Raw genomic sequence first — 27,837 nt, forward strand, 5'->3', positions numbered from 1 at the left:
TTGGCAAAAATTCTTGGCAATGTTTTGTTTATTCTATATCACGATGTTTATTAAAAAATAAGTAAAAAAAATCTTGCAATTCTCACACTGGCCAAGAAAGTCAACAAGAAAGTCTAAAAGAGGGTCTACAAGAAAGTCTAAAAGAGGGTCTACAAGAAGGTCTACAAGAAAGTCTACAAGAAAGTCTACGAGAAAGTCTACGAGAAAGTCTACGAGAAAGTCTACGAGAAAGTCTACGAGAAAGTCTATGAGAAAGTCTACAAGAAAGTCTACAAGAAAGTCTACAAGAACGTCTACAAGAAAGTCTACAAGAAAGTCACACTTTTTTGTAGACTTTTTGAACCCAAATCATCAAAGCTTTTACTCCAAAATTCTGACGTAGAAAACTTTGAAAAACAGCAAAGTTTTGGCACAACTCAAAGCTGCGTTAAAATTTAGCGACTTTTGGCATTCTCACACCATTTTTGTCCAACTGAGGTGGGACAGGGGCGTGGTATCTGCTGCTCATCAAATTCATGCCTGGCGGTGGCATATACCATAAATTTTACTTCAGTAAGGATACTGTAACTTCTCCATCTGACTCAAGTACAACTCCTGTATCAAGCAGGCATAAACACTGTAGTTATTGATTAATCAGGCTCATACTTTCAATGCTTTCAGGAACAGTATCCAGCAATTCCTTATCATCAGAGGCAGGATGACAATGACTAATACCTCTATACCCAGCTGTTAACACAGAATCCACTAATCAAAATAGGCAATGTGACAGCTGAGTCTGCTTCCTCTCCTTTTACAATAACTTGAGCACACACTCTTTAGATGCTTCAATATAAAAAGATAGGGGCGGAGTCTGTTTATTGCTGCTAATGTACATGTGTACTTCCTGAATCAATAGGAAGTAAGGCTCTTAAAAATCCTCCGTGGCCAATGTAAAAATTGCAAGATTTTTTTTTTTCATTTTGATTAAAAAAATAAAAACATTTAACACAAAAACAAGAGGTAAACAATATATTATTTTTGGATAACACATTCCCTTTAAATAGTATAAATCAAAACATTTCTAAAAAAACATCCAGGTTTAAACAGCCAATTAATGGATCTAAGCAAGAATACAAGTTTTTTTTGGAATTTTTTTTAGCGGTTTTAGGTGGAATCGAAATTCGGTCGTTTCCGATATGATCTGCATTGTGATTCTTACAAACAGCCACAGTGAAAATCAAACAATGTCAAACACAAGAGCGAGGTGAGCATGCAAATATCGAGGTTTTCTCCGATACAATCAAGTTTTTTTTCCCCAACTTGTGCAGTTTCAAGGCAAAAAAAAAAAAACAAAAAAAGAGCAAAAAAAAAAAAAAGAAAGAAACACACGGTGGAGGTGAGGGTGAGCGTGAGAACTATGTGGAAAGAAAAAGAAAAAATACGTGCAAGTATACCTCCGAAACACTATAGGTGGATGAGCAGGAAGGAAGCCGAGCCTGGTTGTGCAGTGAGGGAAAAGAAAACACGGTTAAATAAGGAATGGCGTCAAACAGAAAAGTTTCAGAAGAAATTCTGTAAATGTGGATCCAGCACAAAAGAAAAAAAAAAAAAAAAAAGAAAGAAACAATAGCAGGGGGTTCATTTAGAATCACAGACAAAAGGACTTAGATCTTCAATTAAGACAAATTGTTTCTCCTTATTGATGCACATAAAGAATCCTATAGGAGCCGGTGATTACCCAAGGCTCTTTTTGCCATAGGAAACTTTTTTTTAAAAGAACAAAAGGAAGAATAATGTATTTTTTAGGGGAGGTAAATATATGCATGCGCAACATGGACAAAGCTTACACATTAAATACTGATTTTCACTTTGGTGACAGCTTCGAAAAAAACAATTATTAAATGACAATTTACATACAAGGTACAAGAAACAGGATTATAAACATATAGTAACGTACAAATAAACTATACAGAACTCGGGAAATAGAAAAGAAGGTACAATTTTAAAATTGGTTGATATTTTTTTGCCCCGTATTATGAACCTAATTTGGGAAATTTAATAAAGCAAACATTCTAACAGTGTTATCTTTTCCAAAACCCATAAACTCCGGAATCTTGTGGCATGACCTTTATAGAGTTGTAGAGCGCTGTAGTGAAAAATGGTTTTCTAAAGGTATGTGAACACAGAAGGGCGTTTGGTTTTTTTCCGTAGTTTTTGAGAAGAAACTGAACGGAAACGTTCCAAATCCTCTTAAAATAAAACAAAATTTCTCTAAAAGTTGGGCGTTTCTGCCCCCAAAACTGAGGAATAAAAAAAAAAAAAATGGGTTCTCCAACTCTCGGCGTTTTTAAATCCTTCAACCTCCGGTATCCTTTGGAATGCCCTTTTTAGAGCATAAAAGTAGTAAAAATGGTATTCTAAAGGTATGTGAATACAGAAAGGTGTTTTTTGTAGTTTTTGGAGAAGAAACTGAGCGGAAATTTTCCAAATCCTAATAAAATAAATAAATAAATAATAATAAAAAAAAAGCTTCTCAAAGACTAGGGAATTTCTCCTCGGTTTCTGCTCCAAAAACTAAGCAATACAAATCAGTGTTCTCCAACCCTCAGTTTTTCAAAGACCTACAGCTTCTAGTATGCTTTAGAATGCCCTTTTTAAAGCAAAATTGTAGCGAAAATGGTCTTCTAAAGGTATGTGAACACAGAGCGGTAGTTTATGGTGAAGAAACAGAGTTGAAACTTTCCAAATCCTACTAAAATAAACCAAGCTCCTCAAAAACTTGAGAGTGTCTGCTCAGTTCCTGCTCCAAAAACTAAGCAATACAAATCAGTGTTCTCCAACTCATGGCTTTTCTAAAATCTACAACTTCCAGTATCTTTTGCAATGCCCTTTTTAGAGCAAAAGAGTAGTGAAAATGGTCGTCTAAAGGTATGTGAACACAGAAAGCTGTTTTTTGTAGATTTTGGGGGAAAAAAACCTTTTCAGATCCTAAAAAAATCTAAGCTCTTCCAAAACATCTGAATTTCTGCTCAGTTTCAGCTCCAAAAACTATGCAATAAAAATCAGTCTTCACCAACGGGTGGCTTTTCTAAGACCTACAGTTCCGGTATCCTTTGGAATGCCCTTTTTTAGAGCAGAATAGTAGTCAAAATGGTCTTATAAAGGTATGTGAACACAGAGAGGAAGTTTATGGAGACGAAACTCAGCAGAAACTTCCCAAATCGTAAGAAAAAAAAAATCAAAGCTTCTCAAAAACTTGGGAGTTTGTTCTAAAAAATCTAGGCAATAAAAATCAGTGTTCACCAACGCTCGACTTTTCTAAGAACTACAGCTTCATGTCTCCTTTGGAATGTCTCTTTTTAGAGAAAAACAGTAGTGAAAAAAGGGTCTTACAAAAGGTATGTGAACACAGAGAGGTGTTTTTTGTAGATTGTGGAGAAGAAACTGAGCAGAAACTTTCCAAATACTAAAAAAAAAGTCAAAGCTCCTCAAAAACGTGGGCGTTTCAGTTCGAAAAACTAGACAATAAAAATCAGTGTTCACCAACTCTCGGCTTTTCTAAGACCTGCAGCTTCTGGTATACTTTGGAATGTCTCCTTTTAGAGCAAAATAGTAATGAAAAAATGGTCCTCTTAAGTTATGTGCGCATACACAGGTGTTTTTGGTGAAGAAATTGAATGAAAACTTTCCAAAGCCTCCTAAAAAAAAAAATCAAAGTTCCTCAAAAACTTCTGCTCCAAAAACTACGCAATAAAAATCAATGTTTTTCAACGCTCAGCTTTTCTAAAAGCTACAACTTTCAACATCCTTTGCAATACCCTTTGTAGACCAAAATTGTAGTGAGAAGTGGTTTTCTAAAAGGTATGTGAACAAAGAAGTGGGGCTTTTTTTTACCTAGTTTTGGAGCAGAAATTTTCCTAAATAAAGCAAACAAAACTCCTCAAAAACTTGGGAGTTTTTGCTCAGTTTCTGCTCTAAAGACTAAGCAAAAAGACCCCGGGTCCGATGCACCAATGCTTTTACGCCAGTAAGCTTTGAAAATATGCAAAATTTGCTGTGTACATATTTCAAAAACTCATGGAAAACCCTTTTAATTCACTGGAAATAGTGCGTAACAAGAAGACCTACCCATGCTTAGCTGAGAATTCAGTGCATGGATAAATTATTTCTATTTTAATAAGTGTTCACGTTATATTTAGTAATAGTTTACTTAAACCTTGTGAAGACAAGGTCATTTTTATTTTTTTTTTGCTCTTTTGCTTTACACGTGCTGGGGGGCCCCGCTGTCAGACTCTCCTTCATGACACATTCTAGTGATTCCATGTAATGTAACAATCCAAACACATAACTAAGCTAAAAAATATACAAAATGAAAAAAGAAATTGTTTATTAATTTTCATGAATTAATGACTGTAAAATCACCCTAATTTTGAAAATATAGTTCCTTTCTAACCTCCACCCTCCCCAGGGGATTGCCCCATTTGACTAACCATGCACCCTACAGCAGCCCTAGGATATACCAGGCAATATCAAAAAGATCATTTCTTTTTAAACAAGACGATGATTTTTGCGACTATACATATTTGAAAAAACTGTCATGAGATGACTCTGTTCATTGTGGCTCAGTCTACACACCAAAGCTATTAAGTAAACTCCTTTTTTTGCAGTTTACTAGTTTTTGCATGTACACTGAGGCACAATGAACAGAGTCATCCCGTTATCGTTGTTGTATCAGGATCACCAGAGTGAACTCAATGTAATAATTATTATTAATATTTTTAAATATGGACAACAGTAGTAAGCATGTTGCAAAGGAATTTCCTAGTTCAAATTTGATAAATAGTGAATTCTTCAATCACAACTTTAGCTGACCATTTACGACAGTATATCTATTAGACCCAAGTCACACTTGTGAGTGAGTCGTGTGAGTCTCGCAACACATCATAACAAGGCCTGCTGTTCTCCGGACAGGAGCGTCTCAGCTGCATAGAAATGCATGCAGCTGACCCACTCCTGTCCGGAGAGCAGCAGGCCGTGTTGGGTAATGTGATGCAAGACTCACGCGGGTCATTCACAAGTGTGACTCCGGCTTAATAGCGTTGCCTGAGTTTACCCAAAAAATTGCCTACTTTTCTTCGAGAACCTGGGCAGCTCTACACCTCCATCAGTTGTGTTTGGTCTTAAGGGTGCTTTACACACCGCGATATCGGTAACGATATATCGTCGGGGTTACGTCGTTAGTGAAGCACATCCGGGCCGTTACCGACATCGCAGCGTGTGACACCAAGGAGCGATGATCAACGAGCACAAAAACGTGAAAAATCGTTGCTCGTTGACACGTCGCTCCTTTTCTTAATATTGTTGCTGCTGCAGGTACGATGTTGTTCGTCGTTCCTGTGGCAGCACACATCGCTATGTGCTACACCGCAAGAGCGACGAACATCTCCTTACCTGCGTCCATCAGCAATGAGGAAGGAGGTGGGTGGCATGTTCCGGCCGCTCATCTCCGCCCCTCCTCTGCTATTGGACGGCTGCCGTGTGACATCGCTGTGATGCCGCACGAAGCGCCCCCCCTTAGAAAGGAGGCGGATCGCCAGCCAGAGCGACGTCGCAGGGCAGGTAAGTACGTGTGACGGGTGTTAGCGATGTTGTGCGCCACGGGCAGCGATTTGCCCGTGTCGCACAACCGACGGGGGCGGGTACGCTCGCTAGTGATATCGGTACCGATATCGCAGCATGTAAAGTACCCTTTATAGCTGAACCTCATGAGTTGGAGTTGAGCTGCAATACCAGACAGCCCATGGATATAAGTGGCTCAGTTTCTGGTGAGGAAAAATCAGACCCTCTTTAAAATCTCAAAAATACTCATTGGCCCAGATTCATCAAAGCTTTCAAGCCAGAATTTGGCCATAAAAGCTTTTGAAAAATTTAGCGGCAACTTTTGGTGTTTTCCCCAGTTTTGAAAAAAAAGGGTGGACTGGGGCAAGGTGGGGACGGACTGGAGTGAGATTTCAGGAGCAGAACAGGGAGGCACACGCCATTGGCCAGATGCTCCAGAGTTATGAGTAGTGAATCTCTTCATGAATCAGGAGCGTCTGACTCCAGCAAGCCCCTCATCAACACCAATATGAACAGTGCTGGTCTTGATTAATCAAGTGTATTGTATTTAAATAATTATTTTTGCTACTATTCATAGAAAAATTTGTAAAATTATCCAGCCACTCAAATGGACACCATTGGCTAACAATTCATTTTTTTCTTGCTTCTTATTTATCAGCTTTGGTGTGTAAACTAGGGCATGATGAACTGAGTCATTTCATGGTCATTAGAAGGTGCAAGACATATCCATACAAACAAATAAGGCTCTGTAGTCATTTCCTTTATCACACTCTGATCTCTGTGGGATGATTCTCTGTTATTTTCTGGAGACTCGAAAGCCCCCAATTATATTAGATCATTGGCCAAAACACCTATCTCTCAAGGCTTCGCCATAGAAAAGAATGGGCTTGTCTGAGCATCCCAGTATTTTCTGACAGTCACGGCCTGACCTTTCTTGTGGCAAGGAGAATAAAAGACTCAGGGGTTGAAATTCAACAGCCTGGATCCTACTCCGAGGAAAGTCGGGAGGCCCCTATACACATTAGACCGTAGGCTTGTCCAGCCAGTATCGTTTGGTGGAGCCAATTTATAGACCATCTTGAACATTAGCACCCATTCATTTAAATTGCCACAAAGTATGTACATATACAACATGCCATACACTCTTTAAAGGCATTGTTGGACATGTGGCTGCCCCAGGAAAGTCTAAAAGAGTAAAAAAAAAAGTAAGTAGCTAAAACCAAATAAAACAAAAGCTGAAAAAAAAACAAACAAAACACAAAAAGTAAATTTACAGACAAATCTAAGCCTAAAAAATACTAAAACACACATTGGTAATTTCTTAAAAGGTTAAAATGTTTTTTTATGTCATGATTGTCATTTTATATGCATCGAAACCTCTAAAAAAAAAGCACCCAATTTAGGGTCACCCCTGATCCCTATTAGATATGGCAAAGTTTCAATTTAGGTAAACCCTTTATAAATGGACCTATTTTATGAGAGGCCAACCCCTCTAAGTGTAAATTTGGCTTACAGTCCCAAGGTGGCTATTCTCCAGTTAGGATAACTTTGTTTTACGTGTCTATATATCGCAACTTATCTATCGGCCAGGTCAGCAGTCTGTCACACTGGGACGGGAGCCTTACAAATCTCTTACCTTCTGGGATCCCCGACATGGCTTTTGGTTAGACATGCCAGTGCAACCTCAACACTGCGACATGACGCAAAGATGACATAGAGACAGCGAAGATAATCAATGGCTGTGCGGAGAACCCCAGAAAGTAAGAGATTCGCAAAGCTCCCGTCCAGAGTCTAGAAACTACTAACCTGGCCGATAGACCAGAGTCCCATGAATTGATCTGACTATCGCTACTCAATACTCTACAATGGAGACCAAAAAGCAACTCTAAGTTGAAAAAACTTCTGGAATCACCACTGGTGATGGAAATTTCAAGCTTCTACTAAATGAACCCAGTGTTTGGTCAAATTTAGTTTTTTTTTTATTGGTAACTTTCAGGAACCGCTCTTTCTTTGAGTTGCTCGGAAGGTTTTTTCCTTGCAGCAGTTTTGAAGAATTTTTCATGAATTTTTGAAGTTTGTTTTGTTCAGGAAGCGTTTCTTACAACCTTCTGATTGGACAATGCCTATTTTGGGGCATTTATGGCTAGGATTGATGATCACTAGAGGTCTGATCTCCTGGACTCCAGCAAAAATAAGAAAGGAGGGTAAGATGCTGTACCCTATTGACAGGTCTTCTGCACAAAGGTGTTCACAGGTCATAAAAAACCCGTGAGATGCAACGCTGAAACAGTGCCTTCATTGGAACAGTCGGGTGGGGGGGGGGTCCATGAGGTTGTAACCCCAGTAATCATTAAGTGGTGGCTTACCAGGACGGAAAAAAATCTCTATGGAACAGAAGTCGGGTAAAAATTAATGATCACCCCATGGATCATCCATACGACAAAAAAACCCACAATACCAACATTGATATAAAAAGTATACAAGCGCCAATCGACCTTCTAAAATTGGCAGTCATGAGTAAATTTTGTGTTTGTGTAAAAGGGATGAAATTCTAAATCTTATCCCAGAATATAGCATTGGCTTCATCATTAATAAGTAATTTCACTGTCCGAATATACAAACATGAAGACAAATACATAATTTATGTTTCCGTCGAAATGCACAATACTAAAAATGTCCAAATGACAACCAGGTGATGGCACTATGTGACTTGTAGCAGAAACTATTAAACATGACAAACCAGACTGAGGGGTGGGGGTTGGTGGAAATATCACTACTCGTGGAGCCTTTTTATGATGTTCTGAATTTTTTTTCTAATTTCCAAAACTATCGTGAAAGGGAAATGTCATTGTGTCTACTTTATTTTCTCAGCCTATAGTGAGATAAACTAATTCCATTTGCAAAACTGCTTTTGGGGTGATTTTAGAACAATCTCTGCCTGCGGCTTAACTTCGGGAGAACAAAGCAATCCAAAGTACTAATATCGGACTTGTCCGATCAAGATCTCCTCGACCATCAGTTGGCCGATTTCTCATATTCATTAAATGTCTGTTGGACTATTGCTCGAATGACAGCCATCTGAACCAGCTTTACCATTTATCGGAATGCTTGTTCCGCTGTTTTCTCTATGATAGACATCTATGGCGGTGACTTATCTTCAAGAGAACAAAGCAATCGACAGTACTAAATTGGACATGCCCGATCAAGATCACCTCGGCAACCAGTTGGCCGGTGCCCCCATAACCATTAAATGGCTGTTGGACGAACGTTTGATTGACAGCCATCTCAGCCAAGTCTGCCATTTATAGGAACGCTCGTTCAGTTGTGTTCTCTAAGACAGACATTTCTGCCGGTGGCTTCTCTTCAAGGGAACAAAGAAATCCTAGGTACTAAATAAGACATGCCCGATCAAGATCTTCTTGACCACCAGTTGGCCGATGCCCACATATCCATTAACTGGCTATTGAACGATCATTTGACTGACAGCCATTTCAGCCGCCTCTGCCATTTATAGGAACGCTTGTTCAGCTGTGTTCTCTATGATAGATATCTCTGCCGGTGGCTTATCATTGAGAGAACAAGGCAATTGGAAGTACTAAATTGGACATGCCCGATCAAGATCTCCTTGACCACCAGTTGGCCGATGCCCACATATCCATTAACTGGCTATTGAACGATCATTTGACTGACAGCCATTTCAGCCGCCTCTGCCAGTTATAGGAATGCTTGTTCAGCTGTGTTCTCTATGACAGATATCTCCGCCGGTGGCTTATCATTGAGAGAACAAGGCAATTGAAAGTACTAAATTGGACATGCCCGATCAAGATCTCCTTGACCACCCGTTGGCCGATGACCCCATATACATTAACTGCCTGTAGAACGATCATTCGACTGACAACCATCTCACCACACCTATGTTGAAACGCGTTGAACAGTCCTTGAGGGGACTGTTTGGTGCAGTGCCGTGTCACGTTTTTAATGTTTCCATAAAAGAATGAAGATTTTATCCCAGCCTTTGCAGTGGAATTCTCTGTTTATACTAGAAACATAGAATGGTAGAGTTGGAATGGACCTCCTGGGTCATCTAGTCCAACCCCCTGCTCAAACCAGGATTCACTAAATCATCCCAGACAGATGTCAGTCCAACCTTGTTACTAAATCAGGCACGCCCAATCAAAATCTCACCAATAGGCCGGTGCCCCAAAACCCATTAAATGGCTGTCGGATGATCGTTAAACAGACCGTCATCTCAGCCATTTATAGAAACGATCACTAAGTTGTGTTCTCCATGATAGACATCTCTGCAGATGGCTCATTTTCGAGAGAACAAAGCAACCTGCAGTTCTAAATCGGACATGCACGATCAAGATCTCCATGCGCACCAGTTGGCCAGTGCCCATATACACAGAGTGTTGGCCGAACTGGTCGATACTGGTGAGTGTGGCCAATATTAGTCTTATGTGCATGGGAGGCTATAGCCAACAACCCTCTGCCACGTGTTTAACACCTCCTCCCTCCCTTCAGTTATAAATGCCTATTTTTAACAGTGACCTTACTGTCTATACATGACCCAGTAACGGTTGGTCACCACTAGTTGTATTTGGTGCAAAGCCAAGACCAAGCTACTTTAGCCGAGGGCTACTACATTTGGAAGAATTAAGTGTAAAACATGTTAACGAATACAAAGAAAAAAATATAAAATCAAATGATGAATTGGGTCACTCATCTCTACCTCAACAGACATGACAGATGGCCATTCTAAGGAGAAGAACTAGAGGTGAGTGAATCGATTTGCCGAACTCATTCACTTTCGGATTCAGTGTCCAGGTCAGTGATACCCAGAGGTTAAGAACCAATAGGTGATAGGGTCTCTACCCTAAAACTTCATGGAAAGCAGTCCAGGAAAGAAGAAAAAGAACCCAGCACTCAAATATATTCAATCCATTTGGTTGCTTTATCTACCTTTCGAAAGCTCTGGATGGAGCTGAAACGTTCAAAACGTGAATAAAGCAACAGAATTTATTGAATTTATTTGGGTATCGGGTTGTGTTCTTTTTCTTCTGTTCAATACCTGGCCGGTAGACTGGAGGCCCTTGGATCTCTTACCTTCCGACTTCCCCAGTACAGGTTTTGATAAGCCAGGGCTGGCACAATGTCATCTGTGCATCACGTCAACACAGTTGATGTTGTGCCAACCATGAAAAAAAGATAACCATCTTCTATATTTTTCGGACTGTAAAATGCTCCTTACCATAAGATGCACTCCAAGGTTTAGAAAACAGAAAATAGGAAAAACATTTCTCCTATTAATGAAAACTTCGCTGGTGATGTACAGCAGAGGGGTTATTAGCACTAATTTTAATGTACAAGTGTAGAATAGGGAAGTAATACATCTACTGTTAGTGTCTCTTTGCTGAGTGCATTATACTCACATAGCTCTGCTACATGCAAATATAGACGCACAGTTCAGCTACATGCAAACTACATGCACATAGGGACACACAGCTCTGCTACATACAAACTACATGCACATATAAACACACACAGCTCAGCTACATGCACATATAGACACACAGCTCTGGTACTTACAAACACACACACACAGTTCTGCTAACTGCACATATATACCAACATACAGCTCTGCTACATGCCAACTAAATGCAAATATAGACGCACAATTCTACTACATGAAAACTACATGCAGATATGGACACACAACTCTGCTACAGACAAACTACATGCACATAGACAAACAGCTCTGTTACATGTACATATAGACACACATCTCTGGTACTTACAAATATAAACACACACAGCTCTGCTACCTGCACATATATAACCACATACAGTTCTGCTACATGCACATATAGACACACATACAGCTCTACTACATGCAAAATACATGCACATATTGACAAACAGCTTTGCTAAATGCACATACAGCCCTGCTACATTCAAATTACACAAATGACATGCACATAGACACAAAAAGCTCTTTTACATGCACATATAGACACATAGCTCTGTTACATAGAAATATAGACACACATATAGGTCTGCTACATGCACATATAGGACACACAGTTCTGGTACATACAAATATAGACACACATACAGCTCTGATACATGCACATACAGACACACAGCTCTGCTACATACACATATAAACACACACAGGTCTGCTGCATTCAGAAATAGACACAGCTGCACACACACACTTTACATTACCACATCTTGCATTTACACTTACACACACACACACACACACACACACACATTACCACACCTTGCAGTGTCACATAGATTAATGCTGAGCCGGATGAGAGAGGGCAGATCTCTGTGATGGGGAGGACGCAATATCAGTGACTTCCTCCATCAAAGGAAGATGTTCACACTTTTTAGCAAGAGTTTTTCTTATTAAAAAAAAGTGTGTCTCACAGTCTGAAAATATAGTAGGGCCTTTCATGGTGGCTACTGCAGTGTGGAGGATAGCTCATTTGTGGCGCCTAGTGCATGACAAAGGTGGGGGGTATAACAGTAGCACATCAGGACACCTGCACTGGCTGTCAAATAGGTAACTGAATGCACAGCCTCATGCGGGCATCAACATCTATACATGGCTCTGGGACCTCTGCTACTTTCACACATATGATTTATTTTAGAACTAAAAAACAAATCATACAACAAAGTACACTCAACAGTACTTTACCAGGCAAAAAAAACAAAACAAAACATAAAGTTCGGGTAATCTTTAAGTCCATATTTTTCAAAATACGGTCTCTGCATATTCAAATGAAACCCCTGCATACAAAAAGTACACACATGAACAAATTCAATGGACAAATCGGGAAAGCTTGGGGGAAGGGGGGGGGGTGAATATTTAAGATTGTTGGTACTGTATAACCAGCTATCATGAAAGAAAAAAAAAATGAATAAAAAAACCAACAAAATTAAGAAAAAAAAAAAAAGATATAAATAAATAAAATTTGCCGAGGTAAATCGTACATTTACTCGGAGAGAGTATCCTTTGTCATTGCCTTGCAGGTGATCTCTGAGATTCTCCAGTTTTCGATGAAGCTATATGTGGACATCAGAAAATCAATTGAAAAAGCATCCTGTTTCTTAAAAAAAAGAATGAATAAAAACTTTTGATTCAGCTTATAACATATATTGCTACCAATCAGCAAGCAATGATATATCTTTTGCACTTAAAAAAGACAAAAAAACAAAAAAAAAAGTACACATGTAGCATGCACTGAGGCAGTAATGAGAAAACTCATGGTTGCATCAAAATCAATTGGTATTTTTAATGGTTCCCATTTTTTAGACCTGTGATTGCCAACTCCATCTCACAAAGAAGCCAACCAAGATTTACAGATTATTTTTATACAATATGTTAAAAAAAAACCTTTTCTATCTGTGACATCTCATTTTGAGTCTGAAAAATGAAACTCTTTTTCTGTGATGTCTTATTTCGATCTGAATAAAGAAATACCGTACTTTTTTTTTTTTTATCTGTGACATCTCATTTCGAGCCTCTATAAGTTAATACTTTTTTCATCTGTGACATCTTATTTTGAACTGAATAATGAAATACTTTTTCTATCTGTGACGTGTTATTTCCATTTTGAATAATTAATACTTTTTCTAACTGTGATGTCTGATTTGAAGTCTGAATAATTATATACTTTTTCTATCTGTGGCATCAGTTTGATTCTGAATAATTACTTTTTTCTATCTATCTGTGATGTCTGATTTCGAGTCTGGATAATTCTATACTTTTTCTATCTATGACGTCTGATTCCAATCTGACTAATGAAACATTTGTGACCTCTCTTTTCGATTTGAATAATTAATACTTTTTCAAACAGTAATGTCTAATTTGAAGTCTGAATAATTATATACTTTTTCTATCTGTGACGTCTGATTTACAGTCTGAATAATGAAATACTTTTTCTATCTGTGACGTGATATTTGTAGTCTAAATAATGAATACTTTTTCTATGTGTGACATCTTATTTCGAGACTGAATAATTCTATACATTTTATAACTGTGACGTCTTAAGGACGCTTTACACGCAGCGACATCGCTAGCAATGTCGCTCCCGAAAGCACCCGTCCCCGTCGTTTGTGCATCACGGGCAAATCGCTGCCCGTGGCGGACAAAATTGGTAGTGCGCGTCACACGTACTTACCTTTCTAGCGACGTCGCTGTGGGCGGTGAACAACCTCTTTTTTAAGGGGGTGGTTCGTGCGCCGTCACAGCGACGTCACACAGCGGCCCGCCAACAGAAGCGGAGGGGCAGAGACCAGCTGCATTAACGACACGCCCACCTCGTTGCCGGCAGGACGCAGGTGGTACGTTGTTCCTCGTTCCCGGGGTGTCACACATAGCGATGTGTGCTGCCTCAGGAACGACGAACAACCTGCGTCCAGCACCAGCAACGACATTTGAGAAATGAACGACGTGTTGGAATCCCCCAAAAAACAGGATTACGACAGGAACCCCGAAACACCCAATAGTCTGCCACATTTTAGTGGATGTCTAAAGAAGACAAATACTGCCAGGATGAAGGCCAGACAATATACAAAATGACTATTTTGGCTTCAGTAAAGAGAAGGGCTCCATCAGAGTCCTGTTTTTTTCAGGGATTCTGACAGAAATTCAAAAATAGTCCTCAGTGGAAAGCATTTTTTGAGTGTGAACCAAGCCGAAAAGGGTTGAAAATATTTAATTTAGTGGCAACCTAGAGGGGCATATTAAGGTCTACAACCAGGTAAATGAGGAACATCAACTACTGTCTCATACCGGCTACACTTTACTTCTTTTGTTGGCCAAATTCACCCAAAAGTAAGCGATGTTCCAATTACTATGAGGCACAAGTTAGATCATTGTGACAATCATTAGGTGCCTTGTTTTGACAGGCAATTGGTAGAAATGAGAGGATCGATTTGAGAATCTCCACTCCAGGTCAGTGATACCTGGTGACTAGAGAGGAAGCCCGTGAATCTATTACTTTCCGGCGTGGCAATGATTTGTCAGGGGTGGGCTTAACGTCATCTGTCCTACCGGACGCATAGATTATGTTGTGACAGCCCTTGCTAATCAAAAGCCGCACCAGCCGGGAAGCCGGAAGGTAAGAGATTTCCAGGCATCCAGTCTAGCATAAAGGGGGTGTTACACGCAGCAATATCGCTAGCGAGCGTACCCGCCCCCGTCGTTTGTGCGTCATGGGCAAATCGCTGCCCGTGGCGCACAAAATTGTTAGGATCCATGACACGGACTTACCTGCCTAGTGACGTCGCTGTATCCGGCGAACCGCCTCCTTTCTAAGGGGGAGGGACATTCGGCGTCACAGCAACGTGACTAAGCGGCCACCCAATAGAAGCGGAGGGGCGGAGATGAGCGGGATTTAACATCCCGCCCACCTCCTTCCTTCCGCATTGCCGGCGGCCGCAGGTAAGCTGCAGTTCGTCGTTCTTGAGGTGTCACACGTAGCGATGTGTGCTGCCTCGGGAATGACGAACAACCTGCGTCCTCCACAATCAACGATTTTTTGCTAAGGAACGACGTGTCAACGATGGACGATAAGGTATTTTCCATCGTTAACGGACGTCCCTTGCGGTCACACGCAGGGCCGTCGCTAACGATGCCGGATGTGCGTCACGGAATCTGTGACCCCGGCAATATATCGTTATATACGTCGCTGCGTGTAACGCCAGCTTTAAGTTTCGCAAACTGATCCACTCATCTCTACAGATTGGTTATGAAAAAATCTGAACAACTATATCACTTTGATGGTCTCCACCGGTCTTGTTGACTCATACTGCAGTGATGACGTACTGTACATGTGCATGTGACCGCTGCAAACAATCTTTTCAGCAATAATGCCACAATGTACGGCACAAGGTTAAGTCATGGATTGGCTGCAGCAGTCACATGCACATGTATAGGACATCAGCAGTACCAATGAGTGAATGGATTCACAAGAACCTGGTCCAGTTGCCAAAAATGTATCTTGTGACTGCTGGACGAGCGCCAAGTGTACTGCCTCCTACCTGCTCTTCTTTAGATTGGCCAGCCTGGCATGATGTACATATGTCAGACCTAGCCAACTAATCAAAAGAGGAGACTGGGATGCCACCAAGTAGGGTATTACAAATTTATTCGCTCATCTTTAATCTTAAATATAGGACAAGTCAAAAAGTCAGAAAGAAAGAACTGGATTTACCTTAATTTGGGTATTCATAGGAAATCAATAAGCACATACAGTTAGGGCCAGAAATATTTGGACAGTGACACAAGTTTTGTTATTTTAGCTGTTTACAAAAACATGTTCAGAAATACAATTATATATAATATGGGCTGAAAGTGCACACTCCCAGCTGCAATATGAGAGTTTTCACATCCAAATCGGAGAAAGGGTTTAGGAATCATAGCTCTGTAATGCATAGCCTCCTCTTTTTCAAGGGACCAAAAGTAATTGGACAAGGGACTCTAAGGGCTGCAATTCACTCTGAAGGCGGCTCCCTCGTTAACCTGTAATCAATGAAGTAGTTAAAAGGTCTGGGGTTGATTACAGGTGTGTGGTTTTGCATTTGGAAGCTGTTGCTGTGACCAGACAACATGCGGTCTAAGGAACTCTCAATTGAGGTGAAGCAGAACATCCTGAGGCTGAAAAAAAAGAAAAAATCCATCAGAGAGATAGCAGACATGCTTGGAGTAGCAAAATCAACAGTCGGGTACATTCTGAGGAAAAAGGAATTGACTGGTGAGCTTGGGAACTCAAAAAGGCCTGGGCGTCCACGGATGACAACAGTGGTGGATGATCGCCGCATACTTTCTTTGGTGAAGAAGAACCCGTTCACAACATCAACTGAAGTCCAGAACACTCTCAGTGAAGTAGGTGTATCTGTCTCTAAGTCAACAGTAAAGAGAAGACTCCATGAAAGTAAATACAAAGGGTTCACATCTAGATGCAAACCATTCATCAATTCCAAAAATAGACAGGCCAGAGTTAAATTTGCTGAAAAACACCTCATGAAGCCAGCTCAGTTCTGGAAAAGTATTCTATGGACAGATGAGACCAAGATCAACCTTTACCAGAATGATGGGAAGAAAAAAGTTTGGAGAAGAAAGGGAACGGCACATGATCCAAGGCACACCACATCCTCTGTAAAACATGGTGGAGGCAACGTGATGGCATGGGCATGCATGGCTTTCAATGGCACTGGGTCACTTGTGTTTATTGATGACATAACAGCAGACAAGAGTAGCCGGATGAATTCTGAAGTGTACCGGGATATACTTTCAGCCCAGATGAAGCCAAATGCCGCAAAGTTGATCGGACGGCGCTTCATAGTACAGATGGACAATGACCCCAAGCATACAGCCAAAGCTACCCAGGAGTTCATGAGTGCAAAAAAGTGGAACATTCTGCAATGGCCAAGTCAATCACCAGATCTTAACCCAATTGAGCATGCATTTCACTTGCTCAAATCCAGACTTAAGACGGAAAGACCCACAAACAAGCAAGACCTGAAGGCTGCGGCTGTAAAGGCCTGGCAAAGCATTAAGAAGGAGGAAACCCAGCGTTTGGTGATGTCCATGGGTTCCAGACTTAAGGCAGTGATTGCCTCCAAAGGATTCGCAACAAAATATTGAAAATAAAAATATTTTGTTTGGGTTTGGTTTATTTGTCCAATTAGTTTTGACCTCCTAAAATGTGGAGTGTTTGTAAAGAAATGTGTACAATTCCTACAATTTCTATCAGATATTTTTGTTCAAACCTTCAAATTAAACGTTACAATCTGCACTTGAATTCTGTTGTAGAGGTTTCATTTCAAATCCAATGTGGTGGCATGCAGAGCCCAACTCGCCAAAATTGTGTCACTGTCCAAATATTTCTGGACCTAACTGTATTTACACTAGTATATGATTGGGCATACTGGAAAAATATGCCCAGTTTGTACTATATGTGACTAAAACAATGAAACCTCTCCAAACGACCATCGCTTTACGAAGGTCATCCCCGCCGATCCACATAAGACCCATCTTGGGAAATGTTCCAATTTCCTTACTTTCTATATATACTTGCACTCTTCTTTTTATATAAGACCCCCTCTAGATTTTGGAGTAGTTGTCTTAATAAATAGGCTGTGTACACTTATTAGGTTCCAGTTTAAAAAGAGGCTCAGGATTAAGAGTGTGGGACATAATTTTTTATGAAATCCATAATTTAATGAGAAGTTTCCTTCTCAAACAATAAGATGTCTATAAAAGGCAATAAAACCTATGCATTTTACTGTACTAATGAGAAAAAGAAGGTCTCCTAATGGCACTTCTGGAGTAACTTTCTGCTGAGTCTATTCAATGAATGGTTTCTTGCCAAAACCAAAAATAACAGGAGATGCTACAAACGCTAAATAGTCTGCTCCGACTCAGGGATGGCGTAAAGAGGGCTTCAGTTAAAGAAGTAGAACCCTTGGTTGTCAAAAGGAACGATTACGACATGTTACACACAACAATAGGCAATTGTATGGAAAGGAGGGGGTTTCGGTGCACCGCTACACCTCCTCAGTTACCTAATCGGGGCCTTCCCCCACTTTTGATGGACAGTGATCGTTTTTCGAACAAGCTGTGTCTAAATGTTGCTGGCACATGTATGCATGCGTACTGACATTCCCCGTACCTCGGTTGCACGCGCAGAGTGGTTGGGCAGGTTCTCCTCCCGGTCTTCTTCCTGCTGATGCCACGCGATACCCTAATACACTTGATAATGGTTTAATGAAACAAGTATTTCTTTGTAAATGTTTACAGGGGTAGTCTCACAAGTATAATCCCCTACCTATATGTCCTATGTACATATGTATTTATTAATTTGTGGAGGTTCTACTGTGAGGAAGGATGTCAAATAAAGGTTGGAGTCTAATTTATTAAAGCGCTAGAGAGCTCATACCAGCAAGCACTGTGGGAAAGGGGGGTATATAAAGGGGGTTAGAGGAGATATATACAGAAAAATGGGGTGTAAACATGTGGATGAAAGGAAAGATATACTGAAGGGTGAGGTATATATAGATAGGACAGAATTTAGATAAATACTGCATGATGGACTGTATATAGAGGGGACAGAAAGGAAAGATATACTGAAGGGTGGGCTATATATAGATGGGACAGAATTTAGATAAATACTGGAGGATGGACTGTATATAGAGGGAACAGAAAGGAAATATATACTGAAGGGTGGGCTATATATAGATGGGACAGAATTTAGATAAATACTGGAGGATGGACTGTATATAGAGGGGACAGAAAGGAAAGATATACTGAAGGGTGGGCTATATATAGATGGGACAGAATTTAGATAAATACCGGAGGATGGACTGTATATACAGGGGACAGAAAGGAAAGATATACTGAAGGGTGGGCTATATATAGAGGGGACAGAATTTAGATAAATACTGGAGGATGGACTGTATATAGAGGGAACAGAAAGGAAATATATACTGAAGGGTGGGCTATATATAGATGGGACAGAATTTAGATAAATACTGGAGGATGGACTGTATATAGAGGGGAGAGAAAGGAAAGATATACTGAAGGGTGGGCTATATATAGAGGGGACAGAATTTAGATAAATACTGGAGGATGGACTGTATATAGAGGGAACAGAAAGGAAATATATACTGAAGGGTGGGCTATATATAGATGGGACAGAATTTAGATAAAAACTGGAGGATGGACTGTATATAGAGGGGACAGAAAGGAAAAATATACTGAAGGGTGGGCTATATATAGAGGGGACAGAATTTAGATAAATACTGGAGGATAGACTGTATATAGAGGGGACAGAAAAAAAAGATATACTGAAGGGTGGGCTATATATAGAGGGGACAGAATTTAGATAAATACTGGAGGATGGACTGTATATAGAGGGGACAGAAAGGAAAGATATACTGAAGGGTGGGCTATATATAGAGGGGACAAAATTTAGATAAAAACTGGAGGATGGACTGTATATAGAGGGGACAGAAAGGAAAGATATACTGAAGGGTGGGCTATATATAGAGGGGACAGAATTTAGATAAATACTGGAGGATGGACTGTATATAGAGGAGACAGAAAGGAAAGATATACTGCAGGATGGGATGTATTTAGAGGGCTGAGAGGACATATATACTGTAGGATGGAGCTTTGTGCAAGGGGATGGATTAGCAGAGCTGCGTTGCTACCTGCTGCCAAAAGATACTTACTGTGCAACTAAATAGGTTGCTTCATTGATGCATATTGCAGAGTATTATATTATGACATATGTGTAACAGTGGAGGGTGTAGACACACTGTGCCACGGGCTGGGCTTATCGTGGAGGAGCTTGGGTAAGTGTCTACTGGGTCTTCAGAAGGGTTCCTGATGATGAGGATAGGCTGAGCTGCCGGTAAACACCAGGTATCACTCCATGTCAGTCCTTTGGATTGGTGTAGCTGACAGGAGGGTCAAAGGCGTGGGAACGAGGCACAGGAAGGCAAAACGGAGGTGTAGTCGGATGGTCCGAAGTCGGGGCAGGCGGCACAGGATCAGAGTACAAAGCCAAGCTCAGACAGGAAAGGTATACAAGATGGGTGAATAATCAAAGAATCAATACAAACGCATGAACAGGACACTAGCAGACAACTAACTAGAAACCAACGTTGAGCAAGGAGTGGTGGAAGGAGCTGCCCGATATTCACCTAGCTGGCACGGGATTGGCCGGGGGACCTAATCTCTGAGGGAAAGAGCAGAAATAAATTCCTGCAGAATCTGGCTGTGCCTCCCTATAGCCAGATGGAAATCACCAGCAGTAGGAGGATGCGGTAGAGTTTGAAAGGGTACAGATAACAGCTCAACCGTTGGCAGCTCATAGAGACAAACCGAGGCAGGGAAGAGTGGACCGGTGACCGCAGAGAGTAGGGCAGTGCTTACCAGCAGCATCAGGCACGGGTGTGACAATACGTTTCATAAGAGCAGCATTTGCAGTTTCACATTATTCATCTGTCTGAAGCAGGCAACGGCCATCATGAAAAAGTACAGGAAAGGTGAGCTCTGCTAGAACCAGATCATTATTTAAAACCATAGTTTTAACTGCAGCCATAGTGATGTAGATGACCGAAGATAAAAGCAGTATCAGAGTAGACCGTGCACAGAATCATAAGGTGACTCCCACACTTAGATTCGCTTGATGATAACTCACCGGAAAGATGGGACTAGTCAGTAGAGAGAGGGAGAGGCCTACAGCACTAAGGAGAAGCAGGATGCTCCTGGAAAATGTAGTTTTTGCACATAAAAAAGGACCAAGGAGTAGATAGAAATGAAAAAAAGAACAAAAGGTACAAGAAATAAACATTATTTTGGGCTACGTTATGAAATATACTGTGATTCTGAGAATAAGGAGTTGTCATATTAGGACCATATCAAGGTCGATGAATCAAGCTGGCGAGCCAAAGTGTTTCTTTTCTGGAGGACTCAACATGTCTATACATAACCGTCGCGGCTGTTCATTTGTTGGTCTGATATAATTATTTGAGATATGGTCGAATGAGGTTATGGTCTAAGTCAATTTTCTCAATGTTGCCACAGAGGAAAATAAGTTCAAGCACTAAATCTAAAATTATACAGCTGATTTCCCTAAACTAAAAGTTACTCTCGCGCCAGTTTTATACATCCTAAGTCCAGGTTGTAATCATCCAGACCGGTACCGGGTCTTCCGACCCAAACTCAATAACCTCATATATGTCTACGAGGCTGTTGAGTTTGAGTCAGTAGACCCATGGCCTCTCATTGTGGCCAATATTCAGACCGTGTGAGTCCAGCCGAATAAAGATAGCCTTGAACTTAATGAGGTCAAGACTAAAAAAAGCTTAAAATTATAAATTACTAAACTTTGAAGGTTCAATTTGTGCAATTTTAACATCTAGAATAAAATCCATGAGAACCAAGTACTAACTTATTCTCAACGTGACCGAGCTACTGACAAATCAATAGACTGCGAAACCTTTTTGAGACGACCACCAAAAACTGGACTAAAAAGGGGTCTTCTTCAGGTTTTAAGGAATATGCATTATATCAAATTAAACTTAAAAATCTGTTCTAGGAAACTTAGTCTAGGTAAGGGGATGGTCTTCTCAAAGAAGTGGTCATTTGGAGAGGTTTCAATGTAGACAACTTGTTGGATCAATCTTATATTTAAGTGATCAATGATCCATTCAGAGAATCACAAGGGTTACTTCTCGTCTCACCCTGGCGTACCAAATGGATAGTCTAAAGTATTTTATCAATTTTCGTGATGTAAGCATTGGTACCTAAAAGTTATAATGATGCCTCTCTATTCTAATTAAAGGGGTGCCTGCCTTTTGGGGTTTTAGGTTAAATGTTTAAAACTCAAATTATACATTTAAAATATAATTTAAATACTAAAAGTAAAATAAAGTTTTGGTGCATCCTTATAATTAATATTTATGGTGAATCATGTTACAAAACATAAGCAAAAAATTATTAGTGTATTTAGTATAGCAGTTTTATTTCTACATTTTATTGTATTTTATTTTTATTTTTTTTATATAATCTGAAAATTGCATGATGTTGGGGCAGAGACCATGATTCCAATGATGTGTCACTTACTGAGCTGCTTGTTGCGGTTTTGATGGAATCTCAGGTCGGAATGCGGAGTTATGTATAACCCCGCCCACACCACTGATTGGAAGAAGCTTCCAATCAGGGGTGGGGGCGGGGCTACATTGATTAGCCTGACTGGCCTGCAGGAGTTCTGCAGTGGTAATCTCCTGCTGTTAAATCACTGATTATATAAAAACTACAGCACACAGCCTAATAAGTGACACATCCCTGTAATCAGGCTCTCAGCCCCTACATGATGCTGCTTTCAGATTAATAGCAGAAACCTGCTGACAAATTCCCTTTAAGATTAGATTGGTGTTGGCAATTTTCATCCATTGGCATACATAAAAAAAATCAAACCAAAATATAAAAAGTTATGGTGAGTAAATGGAATAAATTTAATTAAAAATATTAGTGGTGAAAAAAAAAAAAATAAAAAAAGCTATGGCAAAGAACGATCAAAAACAGGTTGCAAAACATATTTACTTTGAAGGATCCAACTCTATTAGTAACGACTTTGCTTTCATCCGGTCGTCTAATTTGCTATAGAGTAAATGAATGGGGGGAAAAAAAAATAAATAAAAAAATACAGGAGAAGGTGATCTTAAATAAAATGTAGGTAATTATATTAAAGAACATGCAAATTAGACAGCTCGCCCAATTTGTGAGAATGATTAGACCGCACTGTGGTTGCAAAAGAAGGGCCCACGGAGCAGCTCCATAAAGCATGCAGACACCAACTATAATATTGCAAGCAAGTACCAAAGTATCACGTATTTGGCAGCAGTCTAGGTGCCGAATATGTAACCATTCACTATCCAAATATCAAACATACACAAAATTACAGCTAATGCATGCAAAATTTCCATCCAGTTTCATATTGACGTCATATAGGTCTTGTACTTTCTTCACCTCCAATATGCGTTTAGTGCAGTAAAATAGTAGTCTTAGTGAAATTTTTCGGTAAAGCAGCAACAGATAGAAGATATAAAGGTGTCGATGGAATTATTTTCAAAGACCTGTAATGCAGTGAGATCAACCCACCTTACCTCCTGCCTTAATCAATCTCTCTCTCTATATTATATATATATATATATATATATATATATATATCTATATATGCATGCTGGTCTTTGAGATATAAATTCAATGACACCTTTAAATCTTCATATTTGTTGCTGCAGTCTTGAGCAATCAGCGTTTTAGTTCTCAATCCTCTGCTTTCCGAGGATGCTTGACCACCCAGCACCAGCCTCTATAGCTTGATTGATCCTTACAGGACCCAGTTAATGAAGACTGACATTGTTCACACCAGTCTTGATGAGGGGGCGGGCTGGAGTCAGATGCTCCTGATTCTTGATGAGGTGCCGCCTACCTGTTCATGGATCAGCAGTGTCTGACAAGTGGAGTGCACCTCCATATGCTACGCCAAAAAATCTTACTGGAGTTAGATTTCTGGCGTATAGAGCACCACAGCTTGCAATGACTCAGACAAGCTGTGGCGTACCACCCCCACAGTGTTCAAGTCCCTTCCCTGCCCCAGTCCCTTCCCCGCCGTGCCCCCAGTCCCTTCCTCTTCCTCGCGTGCCCAAGTTCCTTCCTCGCCGTGCCCCAGTCCCTTCCCCGCCGTGAACCAGTCCCTTGCCAGCCGTGCCCCAGTCCCTTCCCCGCCGTGCCCCGGTCCCTTCCCCGCCGTGCCCCGGTCCCTTCCCCACCGTGCCCCGGTACCTTCCCCGCCGTGCCCCGGTCCCTTCCCCGCCGTGCCCCGGTCCCTTCCCCGCCGTGCCCCGGTCCCTTCCCCGCCGTGCCCCGGTCCCTTCCCCGCCGTGCCCCGGTCCCTTCCCCGCCGTGCCCCGGTCCCTTCCCAGCCGTGCCCCAGTCCCTTCCCAGCCGTGCCCCAGTCCCTTCCCAGCCGTGCCCCAGTCCCTTCCCAGCCGTGCCCCAGTCCCTTCCCAGCCGTGCCCCAGTCCCTTCCCCGCCGTGCCCCAGTCCCTTCCCCGCCGTGCCCCAGTCCCTTTCCCGCCGTGCCCCAGTCCCTTCCCCGCCGTGTCCCAGTCCCTTCCCCGCCGTGCCCCAGTCCCTTCCCCGCCGTGCCCCAGTCCCTTTCCCGCCGTGCCCCAGTCCCTTCCCCGCCGTGCCCCAGTCCCTTCCCCGCCGTGCCCCAGTCCCTTCCCCGCCGTGCCCAGTCCCTTCCTCGCCGTGCTCTAGTCCATACCCCGCCGTGCCCCAGTCCTGCCCCTGCCCTATCTCTACCCATTTTATTGGAGTTGGGAGAAACTGGTATGAAAACACCAAAAGCCGCAAAAGTTAGTGACTTTTCACAACCTTTACGCCAGAATTCTGGTGTGAAAGCTCTGATGAATTGGGCCCATGGTCTGAATTCCTTGTCTGGCAGCCGATGCCACTATCAATAGAGCTAAAGAGGCTGGTGCTCAGTGGGGAAACAACCTCAGGAGGCAGAGCCCTGAGCGCTTAATGCTTCATTTGCAAACAAATTAAACTGCTAATTATTCAATAATGCAGCAACAGATAAAATATGTAAAGTTCTGCATTTCAAAGACCTTGCTGACAGAGGTTGTTTTTTTTTTTTGCATTTATAATGTTTTAGCACAATTTATAGTTTCTAAATGCACCAATCCTGCCCACAAAAAATAAATAATAACAAAGACAACAAATATTTGATAATTTTGTCCTCTTTTAATTTTCTTTGTTGTTGTTGTCCCTATTCACATTTATTGTATGTGCAATTATAGTGAGGGAATATCAAAAATATATACATTATTTTATTTTCTATGTGTTTGATAAAAACTTACGACGTTATTAAAAAGTTAAATTTTGCGCTCCGTTTTATTTTATTATTTATAGACATTTTTATTTTTTACTTACCATTATATAGCTCTAGAACAAATAGCTTGTAAACGTGCACTCCTTGCTAAAGAAAGCAGGCAACCCCCCCCATGTGCCAGTCATGTGAAATCTAGCCATATGGTAAAGTGCGCTGGGGGCGTCACTGCACTAGGAGGAAGCCTTTGCCCTGGTTCACTTTACGCCAGAGCCTCCAGCACTAAGAGGACCTCTGATTTTATTGTGCATCGTGCCGTCATGACGTTTCACCCGAGCCCTAGTCAGTGTCTTGGAGGATGCGCATTGTGACGTCACGATGTGTGCTGCAGTGGCAAGGTGCACAGTGACATCAAAGAAAGGCCTACTTGGCGCCAGGAACTCCAGAGGTGTTGAGTTAAGCAGGCCCAAGGAGGGAGGGGGGCGGAAGACAAAAAGAAAAGGTGTGGAGGATAGGACGATGGGACAGCTGAGTGAGGAGGTATTAATTTGTCAGGCACATTCAATTCCACTCAAATATACCCACTTATCTCTACTTAGTACAATTAATAAGATTTTCTTGCACCTGTTTTAGAGGGTAATCATCCATCTTGCTACACACTCAAAGGGATGATTATGTTTTATTTGTTAAAGGAGTGTGTGCTTTAAAATTTGGATCTGGAGCTACAGTGCAAAACAAAAATAAATAGCAACAATATAGAGACAGAGATATAAAGTATCTAATCTATTTGCTGTTTTATAAAGTCCGATGTTACTAGATGAGAGAGGAGTGTATTCATTTTTTTTTGCCGTTTGCCAGCTCTCTACAGGAACTACATTTTTCCAAGTGTCAAAGCAAATTTAATTCCACTCAAATAAACCCACTTATCTCTACTTGGAACAATGAGATTTTCTAGCACCTGTATTAGAGGGTAATCATCTATCTTGCTACATACTGAAAGGGATGATTATGTTTTATATGTTAAAATCATATTGTGTGTTATAAAATTTGGACCCGGAGCTATAGTACAAAAGAAAAAAATAGCAACAATATAGAGACAGAGATATAAAGTATTTAATCTATTTGCTGTTTTATAGGGTCCAATGTTACTAGGTGAGTGAGGCGGTATTATTTTTTTTTGCCATTTGCCAGCCCCTCTACAGGAGCTAAATTTTTCCATGTATCAAAGCAAATTCAATTCCACTCAAATATACCCACTTATCTCTACTTGGAACAATGAGATTTTCTAGCACCTGTATTAGAGGGTAATCATCTATCTTGCTACATACTCAAAGGGATGATTATGTTTTATATGTCAAAATCATAGTGTGTTTTGAAATTTGGACCCGGAGCTATAGTACAAAATTAAAAAATAGCAAACATATCGAGACAGAGATTTAACGTATTTAATCTATGTGCTGTTTTATAGGGTCCGATGTTACAAGGCGAGAAAGAAGGAAGGTCTTAATTATTTTTTTTTTTGCTGTTTGCCAGCCCTCTACAAATGCTATTTTTTTCCAAGTATCAAAAGTATCAAAGCAAATTCAATTCCACTCAAATATACCCACTTATCTCTACTTGGAACAATGAGATTTTCTAGCACCTGTTTTAGAGGGTAATCATTATCTTGTTACATATCCAAAGGGATGATTATGTTTTATATGTTAAAATCATAGTGTGTGTTTTAAAATTTGGACCCAGAGCTATAGTACAAAAGAAAAAAATAGCAAACATATCGAGACAGAGATAAGAAGTATTTAATCTATGTGCTGTTTTATAGGGTCCGATGTTACAAGGCGAGAAAGAAAGTCTTAATTTATTTTTTTGCCAGCCCTCTACAGGAGCTAAATTTTTCCATGTATCAAAGCAAATTCAATTCCACTGAAATAAACCCACTTATCTCTACTTGGAACAATGAGATTTTCTAGCACCTGTTTTAGAGGGTAATCATCTATCTTGTTACATACCTCATATTGTGTGTTATAAAAATTTGGACCCGGAGCTTTAGTACAAAATAAAAAATAGCAACAATCTAGAGACCGAGATATAAAGTATTTAATCTATTTGCTGATTTATAGAGTCCAATGTTACTAGGTGAGTGAGGCGGTATTATTTTTTTTGCCGCTTGCCAGCCCTCTACAGGAGCTACATTTTTCAAAGCATCAACACGAAATTAATTTCACTCAAATAAACCCACTTATCTCATTTTAGCACAATCAGATTTTTTAGCACCTGTTTTAGAGCGTAATCATCTATCTCGCTACACACTCAAAGGGATGATTATGTTTTATTTGTTAATAGTGTGTGCTTTAGAATTTGGATCCAGAGCTATAGGACAAAATAAAAAAAAAAAAAAAAGGAACAATATAGAGATCGAGACATAAAGTAGTTCAGCTCTAGGGTCCGATGTTACCATATAATGACTGCGAATGGTTCTTTATTTAAATAGTGAAGGTTACTTATGAACGACAAGCGTGATCTACACACCACACACCGTGCATCCTGATTACTCTCACATGCCCTCCCTTGTGTATATATCAGCCTATATGCATACGCAGCCACATACACAAAGACACCCGAGAGACACCAGCTATTTAAAGCAAGGAATTTCTTACAAGTGCCTACATCAACATGATTTTATTGATCATCAGCCGCGGTTGTGCTGACTTGTAACACGGAGAGCTATGGGTATAATTATTAGAAAGCTAAGGACCAAGAAAAATGAGCACAAAAAGGCTAGTAGGGACAAAGGTAAAAAATCACATTAATA

General features: G+C 40.7%; 1 protein-coding gene across 34 annotated transcripts in view; it reads right to left on the reverse strand.

Annotated features, from left to right (window-relative positions):
- The window catches only part of GPHN (gephyrin), a 360,949-nt gene that overhangs the window by 52,495 nt on the left and 280,617 nt on the right, over nucleotides 1-27,837 (reverse strand). For 16 of the 34 annotated variants that reach the window (XM_075330398.1, XM_075330425.1, XM_075330417.1 and 13 more), the window contains 3 exons: nucleotides 22,733-22,789; nucleotides 12,604-12,675; nucleotides 1,434-1,475 (listed from right to left, as the gene is read on the reverse strand). The exons of 6 other annotated variants lie outside the window; for them this stretch is intronic. In XM_075330398.1, coding sequence (XP_075186513.1) covers nucleotides 1,434-1,475; nucleotides 12,604-12,675; nucleotides 22,733-22,789 — 171 coding nt within the window. The remainder of the gene's footprint in view (nucleotides 1-1,433; nucleotides 1,476-12,603; nucleotides 12,676-22,732; nucleotides 22,790-27,837) is intronic. 12 more of the 34 variants (XM_075330424.1, XM_075330418.1, XM_075330411.1 and 9 more) reach the window with 2 other exon arrangements.

This window comes from Anomaloglossus baeobatrachus, chromosome 12 (genome assembly GCF_048569485.1).
Source record: "Anomaloglossus baeobatrachus isolate aAnoBae1 chromosome 12, aAnoBae1.hap1, whole genome shotgun sequence".
Taxonomy (NCBI): domain Eukaryota; kingdom Metazoa; phylum Chordata; class Amphibia; order Anura; family Aromobatidae; genus Anomaloglossus; species Anomaloglossus baeobatrachus.